Source organism: Pongo abelii, chromosome 7 (genome assembly GCF_028885655.2).
Source record: "Pongo abelii isolate AG06213 chromosome 7, NHGRI_mPonAbe1-v2.0_pri, whole genome shotgun sequence".
In the NCBI taxonomy this organism is placed as follows: domain Eukaryota; kingdom Metazoa; phylum Chordata; class Mammalia; order Primates; family Hominidae; genus Pongo; species Pongo abelii.
This window is the reverse complement of record NC_071992.2, coordinates 15,777,288-15,793,453: the sequence shown is the minus strand read 5'-3', so window position 1 is coordinate 15,793,453 and position 16,166 is coordinate 15,777,288. Positions and strand designations below refer to the sequence as shown.

The window sequence follows — 16,166 nt, the reverse complement described above, 5'->3', positions numbered from 1 at the left end:
TTTGAAAGTTGTTGACAGTCTAAATCTGTTGTATTGCTTTTCCTACCAATACATTCCCTTGGTGTTTTATTTTCTTCTTGTGTTATTTATCGTTTTTAAATTATGAGCCCACAAAGGTCAAATTGAGAAGAAAAAGAGAGACATGTTCTGGAGTATTTCAGTCCTCTTCGGTTATAATGATGAGGTCATAATTTAATACAGGCAAAAGGGGAATATTCCTTTTTAAAAACAGATTTACTGGTAGGACCATATTAGAGTCTTAGCAGATATTACACCATAAATGATCTAGCAATCTAATGTATAATATTTTGAAATTAATATATTCTATCAGGATTTCTTTCCACTACAATTGTAGACTACAATACTTTGTCTAACATAGTAGGATGGAAGTCTTTCTTAAACATCTTGCATTCTTTTTAAAGAGTTGCTTTGATAATGGTAACTAACTTTCATTCAAATTGCTCATAATAAATATTGATTATTACTAATATCTATTTTGCCCCATATAAGAATCATTTACATATGTTCTTTTATTCGTTCTATCAGCAGAGTCCTTTGATTCAATTACATATTATAACTTCATTGTCAAATGAGTATTACGCTGTAAATAAATCATAGCCACAGGTTTTCATGTGTGGTTTTTTTTATAGTAACAAAATAAAAGTACAGAAAGGTGTGGCACTTAAAGTAGCATGTCTTTTTCCTATGAAGAAATATAAAATCATATATATATTTTGCTACATCGACTGTGCCACAGACAGGTTTGTCATTTACTAAACAATATAGAGGGATATAAAGTCCTTATCCTTAGATAGTTTTTAAACTACTTAATATCAGTCATGGTATTGAGGTATCTAAAATGATGGATGAAATGTAGAAGAATGAAATTGTATGTAAAATTCTGCACTGTTGAAAATTCATAGTCATTTCAGACATAGTATTGTAAAGTATTTCAGACTCAGTCTGGAAACCAACATGAATTGCAATTGTATGGAAATACTGTAAGTGGTATAATGGCATACGTAATACAATAACAGCATATATACCACAAGATCACAGAAAAATAATAAAGCATTTTTTTTGAGACCGAGTCTCGCTCTTGTCGCCCAGGATGGGGTGCAGTGGCATGATCTCGGGTCACTTCAATCTCCACCTCCTGGATTCAAGTGATTCTCCTGCCTCCAGCCTCCTGCCTCCCTAGTAGCTGGGATTACAGGCACCTGCCACCATGCCTGGCTAATTTTTGTACTTTTAGTAGAGACGGGCTGTCGCCATGTTGGTCAGGCTCGTCTCAAACTCCTGACCTCGTGATCCTCCCACCTCAGCTTTCCAAAGTGCTAGGATTACAGGCATGATCCCCTGTACCTGGCCGAAAACAATTTTTTTGTTTTGAAAATTAAGATTTCCTTTGTGAGTCCTGGGCCAGATTTCAACAGGTGACAGAAGGATAAACGAATTCTTGGTAGAGGAAAGACACTGGACTGGGACTTAAGAGACCAGGGATGTGATTCTGAGATCAGGGAAGAATTCCAGAACCAATGGATTATATGGTTTATAAGAAAATATTGAAGAGCCATATCAATTTTAGAGGTTGGAAAGTGAACAGCATCACTGCCTTGGCAGAACAGAAAAAGATATGATCAAGTTCATCCATGCTGCACAAACCTAGGTAGGTGCAGGAAGAAGAATATACCTCTATCTCAAGCCAAGACAGTATCATTTTCTCTTTCTAAGGACTCCGTATGAATCAACTTATCTATTATAAAAAATGACTTTTTACATGGGTGGAGCTATGGTTTGGATCTCAGAAACTTACGGAATTTTAAGCATTGTAATATACCAAATACAATCTAAAGCAGCCCCTAAATGGACGGGAGAACCGGAGAACACCGTTATGGCTATGCTGAAGCAAGCTACTCATCATAAGGCTTGAGTACTTCAAGGTTTACTCCATTGATGAGGCCTCCATAGCTCAAGCTTGATTCTAAGGCTGTCACGTGCAATCCTTACTTACTCTTACAGTCATCTGATCAATCCCACATGAGCCGTCTTCTGCACATCTTCATTAGATTTTCATATCACCCTCCTTAACTGTGTATGTCCCAAGGTTTCTTATCTAAAACACCAGCTTTTAAGATTTCTTCGAGGTGAACTCAACTCCAAATCTGTAGACTTAAACCCCACAGTCTCAGAGTTTGCCCCTAGAATACTTCCGGCATTTTCAGAGCTTGAGGATGCCTTTCCTCTGCACACATGCTAGCTCCTGAAAAGGTGTAAGGAAAAGGGACTGAACTACACAAGCCTACTTCCTCTTCCACTCAATCAATAAAAGGAATCATCTCTCATTCCCTGGGGAGAAGTAAAAGAACCCCAAGTGTAACACAAGCAAGAAGAAATGAGACACAACATCCATACCCCAAAAATGTATTGCCTTGGGTTTTTGTTGTTGTTTGCCTAGTTTTGTGCACTTCCTGTTTTCACATCTTGCTTTCACATCAGAAAAACAAAAACAAAAAAAAACCAGAACAAATTCATTTCTTTCCTTTGCTTTCCTGTCACTTAACACAGAAGTAACTACGGGGTAATATATTTCAACATTTGACATCAATAAACACTAGCTGTAATCATGCTTTTTAACTTTGAATACTGTTGATCAATGCAGCCATTCGTTTGTTTTATAATGTATTCATTTATTGAATAACTGTGTCATGTAGAAGGTGTATGTGCAGGGTTAAACATCGTAGGAATTACTAAAAATTCAATATGATTCTATCTTTGAGGAGGATGTATTAGGCAGGGAAAGTAAGATGTGAAGATGGCTATAAAATACCACATTAAGCGATTGGCAGAATAAGATATTTAAAATAATAAACTGCAATGGGAGAGTCAAATAAAAAAGCAGGGGTTGCAATTCTAGTCTCTGATAAAACAGACTTTAAACCAACAAAGATCAAAAGAGACAAAGAAGGCCATTAGATAATGGTAAAGAGATCAATGAAACAAGATCTAACTATCCTAAATATATATGCACCCAATACAGGAGCACCCAGATTCATAAAGCAAGTCCTTAGAGACCTACAAAGAGACCTAGACTCCCACACAATAATAGTGAGAGACTTTAACACCCCACTGTCAATATTAGACAGATCAACAAGACAGAAAATTAACAAGGATATCCAGGACATGAACTCAGCTCTGGACAAAGGAGACCTAAGAAACATCTACAGAACTCTCCACCCCAAATCAACGGAATATACATTCTTCTTAGCACATTTCACTTATTCTAACATTGACCACATAATTGGAAGTAAAACACTCCTCAGCAAACGCAAAAGAACGGAAATCATCACAGTCTCTCAGACCACAGGGCAATCAAATTAGAACTCAGGATTAAGAAACTCACTGAAAATCACACAACTATATGCAAACTGAACAACCTGCTCCTGAATGACTACTGGGTAAATCACGAGGTGAAGGCATGAAGAAAGATGTTCTTTGAAACCAATGAGAACAAAGACACAACGTAACAGAATCTCTGGGACCCACATAAAGCAGTGTGTAGAGGGAAATTTATAGCACTAAATGCCCACAAGAGAAAGCAGGGAAGATCTAAAATCGACACCCTAACATCACAATTAAAAGAACTAGAGAAGCAAGAGCAAACAAATTCAAAAGCTAGCAGAAGACAAGAAATAACTAAGATCAGAGCAGAACTGAAGGAGATAGACACTCAAAAACCCTTCAAAAAATCAATGAATCCAGGAGGTGGTTTTTTGAAAAGATCAACAAAATAGACTGCTAGCCAGACTAATAAAGAAGGAAAGAGAGAAGAATCAAATAGATGCCATAAAAAATGATAAAGGGGATATCACCACTGATCCCACAGTAATACAAACTACTAGAGAATAATATAAACACCTCTAAACAAATAAATTAGAAAATCTGGAAGAAATGGATGAATTTCTGGACACATACACCCTCCCAAGACTAAACCAGGAAGAAGTCGAATACCTAAATGGACCAATAACAAGTTCTGAAATTGAGGCAATAATTAATAGCCTACCAACCAAAAAACATCCTGGACCAGACAGATACACAGCCAAATTCTACCACAGGTACAAAGAAGAGGAGCTGGTACCATCCGTCTTGAAACTATTCCAATCAATAGAAAAAGAGGGAATCCTCCCTAACTCATTTTATGAGGCCCGCATCATCCTGATACCAAAACCTGGCAGAGACACAACAAAGAAAAGAAAATTTTAGGCCAACATCCCTGATGAACATCGATTTGAAAATCCTCATAAAATACTGGGAAACCGAATCCAGCAGCACAACAAAAAGCTTATCCACCACGATCAAGTCGGCTTCATCCCTGGGATGCAAGGCTGCTTCAACATACACAAATCAATAAATGTAATCAGTCACATAAACAGAACCAATGACAAAAACCACGGTCATCTCAGTAGATGCAGGAAAGGTCTTCAACAAAATTCAACACCCCTTCATGCTAAAAACTCTCAATAAACTACATATTGATAGGATGTATCTCAAAATAATATGAGCTATTTATGGCAAACTCACAGTCTGTGTCATAAGGAATGTGCAAAAACTGGAAGCATTCCCTTTGAAAACTGGCACAAGACAATGATGCCCTCTCTTTCCACCCCATTCAACATGGTATTGGAAGATCTGGCTACGGCAATCATCAGGCAAAAGAAAGAAATAAACGGTATTCAATTAAGAATACAGGAAGGCAAATTGTCTCTGTTTGCAGATGACATGATTGTATATGTAGAAAACCCCATCATCTCAACCCAAAATCTCCTTAAGCTGATAAGCAACTTCAGCAAAGTCTCAGGATACAAAATCAATGTGCAAAAATCACAAGCACTCTTATACACCAATAACAGGCAAACAGAGAGTCAAATCACGAGTCAACTCCCATTCACAAGTGCTACAAAGAGAATGAAATATGTAGGAATAAAACTTACAAGGGATGTGAAGCACCTCTTCAAGGAGAACTACAAGCCACTGCTCAAGGAAATAAGAGGGGCCACAAACAAATGCAAAAACGTTCCATGCTCATGGATAAGAAGAATCATTATCGTGAAAATGGCCATACTGCCCAAAGTAATTTATAGATTCAATGCTATCCGCATCAAGCTGCCATTGACATTCCTCACAGAATTGGAAAAAACTACTTTAAACTTCATATGGAAGCAAAAAAGAGCCCGCATAGCCAAGACAATCCTAAGCAAAAAGAACAAAGCTGGAGGCATCATGCTACCTGTCTTCAAACTTTACTACAAGGCTACTGTAACCAAAAGAGCATGGTACTGGTACCAAAACAGATATATAGACCAATGGAACAGAATAGTGGCCTCAGAAATAACACCACACATCTACAACCACCTGAACTTTGACAAACCTGACAAAAACAAGCAATGGGAAAAGGATTCCCTATTTAATAAATGGTGTTGGGAAAACTGGCTAGCCATATGCAGAAAGCTCAACCTGGATCCCTTCCTTACACCTTATACAAAAACTAACTCAAGATGGATTAAAGACTTAAACATAAGAGCTAAACCATAAAACCCTACCAGAAAACATAGGCAATGCCATTTTTGACATAGGCATGGGCAAAGACTTCATGACTAAAACACCAAAAGCAATGGCAACAGAAGCCAATATTGACAAGTGGGATCTAATTAAACTAAACAGCTTCTGCAGAGCAAAAGAAACAATCATCAGAGTGAACAGGCAACCTGCAGAATGAGAGAAAATTTGTGCAATGTATCCATCTGACAAAGGGCTAATATCCAGAATCTAAAAAGAACTTAAAGTTACAAGAAAAAAAAAAACCATCAAAAAGTGGGCAAAGGATATGAACAGACACTTCTCAAAAGAAGGTATTTATGCGGCCAACAAACACATGAAAAAAGCTCTTCATCATTGGTCATTAGAGAAATGAAAATCAAAACCACAATGAGATACCATATCTCATGCTAGTTCGAATGGTGATCATTAAAACGTCAGGAAACAACAGATGCTGGTGAGGATGTGGAGAAATAGGAATGCTTTTACACTGTTGGTGGGAGTGTAAATTAGTTCAACCATTGTGGAAGACAGTGTGGCGATTCCTCAAGGATCTAGAACCAGGAATACCATTTGACCCATCAATCCCATTACTGTGATTATATCCAAAGGATTATAAATCATTCTACTATAAAGATACATGCACATGTATGTTTACTGCGGCACTGTTCACAATAGCAGGGACTTGGAACCAACCCAAATGCCCATCAATGAATGACTCGATAAAGAAAATGTGGCACATATACACCATGGAATACTGTGTAGTCATAAAAAGGATGAGTTCATGTCCTTTGTGGCATGGATGAAGCTGGAAACCATCGTTCTCAGCAAACTAACACAAGAACAGAAAACCAAACACCGCATGTTCTCCTAATTGGGAGTTGAACAATGAGAATACATGGACACAGGGAGGGGAACATCACATCTGGGTCCTCTCTGGCATGGGGGGCTAGGGGAGGGATAGCATTAGGACAAATACCTAAGTAGATGATGGGTTGGTTGGTGCAGCAAACCACCATGGCACGTGAATACCTATGTAACAAACCTGCATATTCTGCACATGTACTCCAGAAATTATAGTTTAAAAAATCTTTTTTACAAAAGGGTTTTTCTATCTTGGGGCATCAGGGAAAGGTATATGGAAAAGAAAACAGATGAACTGGGCTTTGTTGGAGGGTGGGTTTGTAACTTAGAGGGGAGAGATGTATTCAAGGTGAAGAAAAAGCATCGTGTAATTCATGCACTTTACAATTCCATGCCCTATTCTGTATGGATGAACCAAAGACAGGCCCTATCCTCATGGATCTTATTGTAAGTAGAAGAAACAAACAATGAATGAATACAAATGTAACATTACAAATGGATTTTTACTACGGAGAAAAGTATACCTGTTAATGAGAGAAGAAAGATTAGCATTATTTTAATAGAGTGTTTAGAAAAGTTATTTCCAAGGAGGTGACCTTTGGAGAATTGGAGCAAATTTGTTTGCATCCAAATTAACCTAAAATATACATACTTATGATGTATGAATTCTTTTTCTGGCTCAATTGTAGTGTACAATACAGTCTTATAGTTCAGAAATTAAAAAGCATCAAAAAAGTGGAAATCTCCCTCCCATCCATATTTTACAACCACCCAGTTAATATCTCCCCCCACTCATTAAATCTCTGGAGAAAAGCATTTCAGTTTGAGGAAACAGTAAAAATGCTGTGAGGCCATAGTTCTTTTGCTATTTTTGAGAAAATGCAAGAACTGGAGCAAGAGGAAGAATTACAGGAAATGATGTCAGAGAGATAGGCCAGATCTTGTAGGTAGGGCCTTTGGGCCATGGAAAGACATCAGGATCCAATTGAAGTGTGGGGGATGACATCAAAGTGTTTTGAGCAGTGTAGCAAGATTATTTGATTTGCATTTCTTAAAAGTTCACTCTAGGCATATGTAAAGTCAATGATAGGAGGACAAAAATGGGCCACCGGGAGGCCAGGTAGAGGACTATTACAGGAGTCCCAGTACAAAACAAATGGAACTTAGATGAGGGAGGGCAAAGATAGAGAAAGCAGAATATTCTCTCCTACTCCTGTCAATTTAGGGATACCCTTCAGACAATCATAAGCTATATATCAGCGGAAACAAGAAACAGCTGGAGAGAGCTGTTTCATTGCTCAAATTCAAGATCTGTTTTTTTTCTTTTTCTGAAATTTTCTCCATGCCTGTCAGAGCCATATGATCACCGTCCCTCAAAGTGGTGAGTCCATGATTTAGAATAAAGCATTTTCCAAATTAGAAGATTTAGCAAAGTAGGTATTGAACATGGGTAATATGTTTCATGGAGACTTCAAATCTAATTATAGACAATAATTATATATTGTTCACTGTGCCGATTAACTACTGTATTGGTTTTTACATTGCTGACAAAGACATACCCAAGACTGGGTAATTTATAAAGAAAAAGATATTTAATGTATTCACACTTCCACGAGGCTGGGGAGGCCTCACAATCATGGCAGAAGGCAAAAAGCACATCTTCCATGGTGTCAGGCAAGAGAGAATGAGAGAACCAAGTGAAAGGGGTTTCCCCTTATAAAACCATCAGATCTTTTCAGACTTGTTCACTACCCTGAGAACAGTATGGGGGAAACTGCCCCCGTGATTTAATTATTTCCCACTGGGTCCCTCCTACAATACATGGGAATTATGGGAGTTACAATTCAAGATGAGGTTTGGGTGGGGACACAGCCAAACCATGTCAGCTACTTAGTATATCCCTTGGATTAAGAGTACACACACTTTTATGAGTATTAAAAAATCTCGTGAAAATGGCCACACTGCCCAAAGTAATTTATAGATTCAATGCTATCTCCATCAAGCTACCATTGACATTCTTCACAGAATTGGAAAAAACTACTTTAAATTTCATATGGAACCAAAAAAGAGCCCACATAACCAAGACAATACTAAGCAAAAAGAATAAAGCTGGAGTCATCATGCTACCTGATTTCAAACTATAATACAAGGCTACAGTAATCAAAACAGCATGGTACTGGCACCAAAACTGATCTATAGACCAATGGAACAGAACAGAGGCGTCAGCAATAACACTAGATATCTACAACCATCTGAACTTTCACAAACCTGACAAAAACAAGCAATGGGGAAAGGATTCCCTATTTAATAAATGGTGTTGGGAAAACTGGCCAGCCATATGCAGAAAGCTGAACCTGGATCCCTTCCTTACACCTTATACAAAAACTAACTCAAGATGGATTAAAGACTTAAACATAAGACCTAATACCATAAAAACCCTAGAAGAAAACTTAGGCAATGCCATTCAGGACATAGGCATGGGCAAAGACTTCATGACTAACACACCAAAAGCAATGGTGACAAATTGGATCTAATTAAACCACAAATGGGATCTAATTAAACCAGAGGGCTTCTGCCCAGCAAAAGAAACTATCATCAGAGTGAACATGCAACCTACAGAATGGGAGAAAATTTTTGCAATGTATCCATCTGACAAAGGGCTAATATCCAGAACCTACAAAGAACTTAAACAAATTTACAGGAAAAAAGCAAACAACTCCATCAAAAAGTGGTTGAAGAATATGAACAGACACTTCTCAAAAGAAGACATTTATGCAGCCAACAGACACATGAAAAAATGCTTATCATCACTGTCATTAGAGAAATGCAAATCAAAACCACAATGAGATACCATCTCAGGCCAGTTAGAATGCAATCATTCAAAAGTCAGGAAACAACAGACGCTGGGGAGGATGTGGAGAAATACACTGTTGGTGGGAGTGTAAATTGGTTAAACCATTGTGGAAGACAGTGAGGGGATTCCTCAAGGATCTAGAACTAGAAATACCATTTGACCCAGCAATCCCATTAGTGGGTATATACCCAAAGGATTATAAATCATTCTACTATAAAGACACATGCACACAAGTTTATTGCAGCACTCTTCACAATAGTAGGGACTTGGAACCAACCCAAATGTCCATCAGTGATATACTAGATAAAGAAAATGTAACACATATACACATGGAATATTATGCAGCCATAAAAAAGGATGAGTTCATGTCCTTTGCAGGGACATGGATGAAGCTGGAAACCATCATTCCCAGTAAACTAAAACAGGAACAGAAAACTAAACACTGCATGTTCTCACTCATAAGTGGGAGGTGAACAATGGGAACACGTGGACACAGGGCAGGGAACATCACACAGCGGGGACTGTCAGGGGGTCGGGGGCTAGGGGAGGCATAGCATTAGGAGAAATACCTAATGTAAATGACAGGTTGATGGGTGCAGCAAACCACCATGGCACGTGTATACCTATGTAACAAACGTGCACGTTCTGCACATGTACCCCAGAACTTAAGGTATTAAAAAAGACATAGAAGATGATATAAATAAAGGGGAATATATTCCAAAAAAATAGACTGAGATTTGTTTTTTAAAACTAATTGCCCCCTGTTCAGTATTGTCATCTCTATTGATATCCTTATTTCTTTGCTATTCTATACATCAGGCATGGTTAAGAAATTAAATTGAGAGACTCTGTCAAAATCATTAATTTTCTGTGGTGTTTAAGTAACTGGGTTGGCCCCTTAAGCATATTGTATGATGTTGCTTTTCAGATTGAGGGTTTTCTGTCAGAATGCACCATCTCCCAAAGGAGAAGATAGCTGCAGATATTTTGGACTCTACTGTAGGGATGTAATTTGTTTGTTCAAAAAAGCATGGCAGCTAAACCGTAGAATTGTTCGTTGTGTCGACTTCCTTATTAGACCATGTTGAGGAGGGATGTAGATTACGTGATGCTCTGAGGAATTTGGATTTCTAAAATGAATTATAATGCAATTTCTTTTTTCCCATAGATATTTTTAAATGCAGAAACAATCAAGCTGGGAAATCTACCAACTGGCTCCTTCTCATCTTCTTCACCCAGCTCCTCAAGTTCTCGACAGACAGTGTATGAACTCTGCGTCTGCCCCAACGGCAAACTTTACCTTTCTCCAGCAGGAGTAGGTTCCACTTGTCAGTCCAGTAGCAACATCTGCTTGTGGAGCTGAAGTGACTGATTTCTCCTCACACCAGAATAGCCTTTTGTTCCTGTCCGTCTGCTTCACAGTTCTGCTCGGTTTCCCTTGTGATCAGTCCAGAGCTTCTTCGAATGGTCCACAGAGCAACTTCCAGCGTGAGCAGGGATTCGCCACCACCTTCTCTCGTGATTTATTGTACTGCTCAACATAGAGGGTGTGATGGACACAGCAGTGGAAAAAGCGTCGTCAGCAGGAAAACTGGATCATGACTTTTGCTCAAAAGGGAGAATAACATAGGTGCCTTTGCTACGCGAAGTGAAGCACACAGTTTTAGATTTTTGCAGGACCTGGATATGAACTGCACATATATACATTACATAAATGAAATTCCCAGTATCCAATGGCAAGATGAAATGGTTAACCCTGTAAGAAAACTTATTCTACATTCTGAAAGCACAATTTTCCATTCATCTTTTTGGATGTAAACTTTTATCCCTGACTTTTAAAATTTTAAAGCATTATGTAATGCTTGCTTTACTAAAATTTAAATTCAATACATGGTTTTTAACAAAACAGAACAAAACAAAATAATACAGAATCTCTCCCTGAGTTTTCTTTCTGTTTCTTTAATTTCAATGTGTTGTTACTCTTTGTCTACTAAGTCTAGAATTTTGTACATTAGGTAATTTTGAAAGCACTCAGCAATATATCCTTTACAGAAATAACAAAATGCCATTATAATGTCATTTGTCAGATCTGGATGGCCTTATATAGTATTTACATAGCTAGTGCATGTGATGTATTTGCTTTTAACAAAACATCTAATTTATTGCAATATAAGATAGGATTAAAAAGGACATGTTGATGGTATTAAATCCATAGATCATTTAAAAAAAAAATTCACATGCTATCCTTTACACCTAGGTTTTAATAGTATAATTTTTGTTTGCTCCACTCTACACTTGATTCTGACTGCCAAAATTCAAACATCCTCTAAATAAATAATACTAATGTGATGCATAATGCTGAGAATAAATTCACTTTCCATTGGGGTATCATCTTCAGAACTATTCTCCATTTATTTTTTATTGGAGGTTAAGATTTAAAGAAGTTAGAAGTTAACTTAAAATTTCTTGACTAAACAGTAAAAATGACAAATGCTAATAAATATTGAAAATGTGTTTACTTCACTAGATTCATATTTTAGGGAATTTAGTTCCATTTCTATTCAGCTGTTAACATATATTTACTTTTATTAGATTGTTAGGCTACCCTGACCTCAAAAATTATAGTTCTTTTCATTTTCCAATGCTTATTTTTATATATGACCTCTTAGTAAACAACTCCAGAATATTGAATATTCATTTATCACAGCACCCCTTAACTCAAATTCTTGAAACTTACTTACAGAGTCAAATAATGTAAAACTGTATTAAGTATTTCCTATTATGGGAAGATGACTTAATTACTATAAGGTAAGTAAGTCCTGAATTTTCACATGTCAATCAACGTTTTTCTCCCTCATGCACACTATCAACAGTTGTGTTGAAACTTCCTTTTTGGGGATTAATGGCTGTAGAATCTTTGGAGTTCAGGTGTCTACAGCTCAGAGTGAACTGGGAGATTAGAACTTGTTGCAAAAGGTGTGGTTAGTGAAAGTAGAAATATTGGCAATGCAAGAAGAAAAGTGAAACATTTGACCAGAATTATCTTGTTTGCATAACCTAGCATATCAAATAACTGAAAAAGCTCATTTCCACTGTACTCAGCAGAAGGGTTCAAAGGCTAATTTACTCTTATTATTTTTAAAATAAAAAAAGTGACTTATATTTGGGTGTTATTATATAACTTTTTAAATCAATATTGAAATAAGAATTATGATATACGATTGCTTACAAAGTTATAACACAAGAGTTTAATTTATATTAAAATAAGAGAATTTAATATAAGAAATCTCACACTGGTCTTTGCAAAATAAAGTATAATACAAGAAATGTTGAGAAATTATGTGTGCTAATCACTATATTATGGACTTTTAAGGAAAACATTATGTAGTAATTTAAGACATATTCAAGTTCTAATCATCCTTCCATTAAAACAATTAGAAACTTTCTAAGTCAAATGGGAATAATTCTTTTGATTAGGAACTGGCCCTGTTTCTAATCTCAGCTGTCTTCTATTAATCAATTGAGCTGTTTTAGGCAGTTTGAGAATCTCTCCAGGCTTCAGTTTACTCAACTTCACAGCAAAAGTATTGAATAAAATAGTCTCTTGGGGTTGCTTTCTGTTCCAATATGTTCTAATTTCAAGTACAAATATTACAGAAGGCAAAAGAGAAAACTGAAAATTTAAATTATATGTCATAAGAGGAGAAAAGATGAAAAAAAAAGTGAGAAAAAAAGACATAAAAACCAATTCCAGTGAGGGACTGACACATTTTTAATTCAAATGTATTCTGAGAAGTATAGACAGAATTCAAAAGTAACTTACAAGCTTGAGAGCTTTAGACTGTATCCAGATGATATAACAAATCGGTTCAGTACAGTAGAAAATATAGTGATAGCGATGGTTTTCCTATTCAACACCAAATAATTGCTTTAAGTTATCTGACTAGCTGTTTCACATTTCTGAATCTAAGACAAGATCCCCTGCCTCAGAGAGAACAAGCCTATTGCGGAGGCTTAGAAGAATGGCCCCAAATGTCCTTATTTTCCACATTCAAACACAAAAAAGCATTTTTTGTAAAAAAATACAGTGGTCCCTTAATTGCACACTACCCTAACAGATTATGTTTTCCCAGTACCATCTTTATGTTACAATATGATTAAATATACTGCAGTTTACTTATATGATATAAATTTCATCTTCCCCAAATGACACTGAGAAAAATGAGTCCTTTATAGTGTACTACATGGATGCGACTAAGCTATCTTATTACCTGTATCTTAATAACTTCATACTCAGTGTGCTCCAGGAAAGAACAAAGGGAAGAAGAAAAAGTAGTTGGTAGTAATGCTAGCATTTAAGTTATTTGCCAAGAATGGATAAACCGAGATGTATTTGAATTCAGGTTTGGGGGATCAAAAAGAAAGATGCAAAGAGGACACATTATTCTTTTCTTTTTCAGAAGATTTCAATTAAAAACTTCAAAAAAACAGCAAGAACAACAAAAAGTTCCAAATGTCCTGCTTCTCTTGTTCAACATTTCCAAAATTTCTATCCAGTACTTACCAGTCATACACACACATACACACACATATATGTCTAAAATATATCTATTTTATTGTGAATGATATGCTTTATAATTTGGCATATAATTATCTAAGAGTTTAAGACAATTATACACCTCAAAATTTTACTGTAACTTGGGAATCGTAGATGACAGTACTTCAGATCTCGGAAAATGGAGTCAGCAATTCCAGTTCTAGTTCTGCCCCTGGCTAGTCATGTGAACTTACCTACTTAAGACATATATTTAATTACATTGGTCACAGTTCACTTATCTGTGAGAGGGGTATAGCAAACTAGACATTTCCTTTAGTCACATTCGTTTTTAAATTTTTCTGATTCATTTAAGGAAGCACTCATAAATCTTAGGTTAAGTAGCCATACCTGAACTAGCATTTGTGAGCTCCTTCTGCACCTTAAAAAGCCGCTTATAAATGTTGAAATGCAAACCTTTTTGGCACACCACTTCCTATGCTCTTTTTTTTACTCCCTTTTACACCCTTACCATTTGAACATTAAGGTTCCTTTGGAAAAAATCATGCTTGGTTAACAGGATTCAGTAATATGGTTGATGTTAAAAAGGATCCAAATAATGCATTTGGATCTTATTCAAAATGACTGTTTAGGAAATTAATAGAAATATTAACCAAATATAAACATTCTGTTATTATTACTTCCATAAAGCTAAAAAGCAGTGATGTTTTGAAGAAATGATAATGTGATCACAGAGGTTAATTGCTGAACTGTTTATAACATTTTATTCCATTCAAAATTCCTACATATTGTATCGAATGACTCAATCGGAGAATGCCTCGTTTTACAAAAATAGCATTTGATACAATAAAACTCCTAATAAATTATTTCATTTCAAACATGGTATCTCTGCATGAGGCAGCAATAGCCTGGAGAGTGTCTAATGCATATGAGTGTTATATTTCATAGCAGAGAATGGCAATATAATAATGTTAAATTATTAAAATCATTGAAAGTATTTAATGGCCAAATTTTCTATAAAATCATCAAAGCCAAATTCATATTTGAGTTTTATATGAGTGAGGTCTTGTCACCTAATTCTTCAAATAGCTGTGGTCTAATAAGAATTGTTCATGTGATCATATTTAATGACATATGGAGAAATTATTTGCTCTATGTACTGGTGTATATTACAGTAATGAACACTGCAAAATATCATTATCGCAAAGGAAAACTGCATTTGTATTCATTTTAAATAATCATAAACTAATCAATAACTTAATTGAACACTGTTATTCATGTTGTTTTATACTGAAATTTATTAGTTGTTTAAATGTCAAAGACCAAAGAATGGGATTTCTATTGTATTTAACTCTAAAACACTGCTGCTCCTACTAATTTATTCAAATGAATAGGGGGGCTTATAATTATAACATGAGGTAGTAAAAATCCTTCTTGGAGGATTCTGAGTTGTAGAAATTAAGGAATGCTTTTGTTTCAGAAGGGAAACATCATTAGTGTGGTCCACTTTTCTTTTATACATGCATAACAAACTCCTTGGTATTCATAAAACTTATATACAAAGACCATATCCCAAAATGGGCCCAGCATGGATCTACTAAGCTGAGTTTCAACTTTCACTGCTTGCTGAACATTATTTGGAGAATAAAATTAATTTGAAATACTTGTAGAACCAGAGGGCTATTTTTTAATTGTTAACTGAGGTGGCTCTGCATTTTGAGAAAGCCAATGAAAACCATTAAAGGAAATGAGGTATAATGAACGGTAGTTCTTTTTTGTTTTTTTCAGTCTTAATATCTCATTTATTTGCATATTTATAAATAAAAGCCAAACAGGGTTAAAGATGGGCAAGGACATTCATTAACAATGGAGATATGTAATTTGGAGTTTGAGTGTCTTGTTATTTATACAATTCTTTAAATCAGGTCCACTATTCATTTATTTTGTTTTGTACTTCCATGTAAATGTTTTCTTGTATATATAGATATATGAAAAATGGAACTATTTTCTTACACATACTATGCAACATGTTTGTAAAATTGCAATATTACCAAAATTACAAAAGCTGTGCTTTTGTACTCTATCTTGCTTTATGTAAAATCACTTTTTCTATTTAAACGGACTGTCTGTCCTATAAACTGTAGATAACATATCTATTCAAAAATCAGTCTATTGTATCTTTTGTTTAGATGGAACTTAATTGGGATATATTTTGGGGGAGAGAAAATGCAGCAAAGTTTTGGCAGTTGGAAACTTTTTTTTTTCTCTGAAATGAGACCTTTTGAAGCATGCAATGAG

At 35.8% G+C, this 16,166-nt stretch overlaps 1 protein-coding gene across 1 annotated transcript in view; it reads left to right on the top strand.

Annotated features, from left to right (window-relative positions):
- Window positions 1-11,858, top strand: part of SGCZ (sarcoglycan zeta) — a 242,505-nt gene extending 230,647 nt beyond the window's left edge. Inside the window, exon 7 of the mRNA XM_063726381.1 lies at window positions 10,482-11,858. Within this exon, the coding sequence (XP_063582451.1) occupies window positions 10,482-10,676 (195 nt within the window). The 3' untranslated portion in view covers window positions 10,677-11,858. The remainder of the gene's footprint in view (window positions 1-10,481) is intronic.
- Window positions 11,859-16,166: the final 4,308 nt, after the last annotated feature.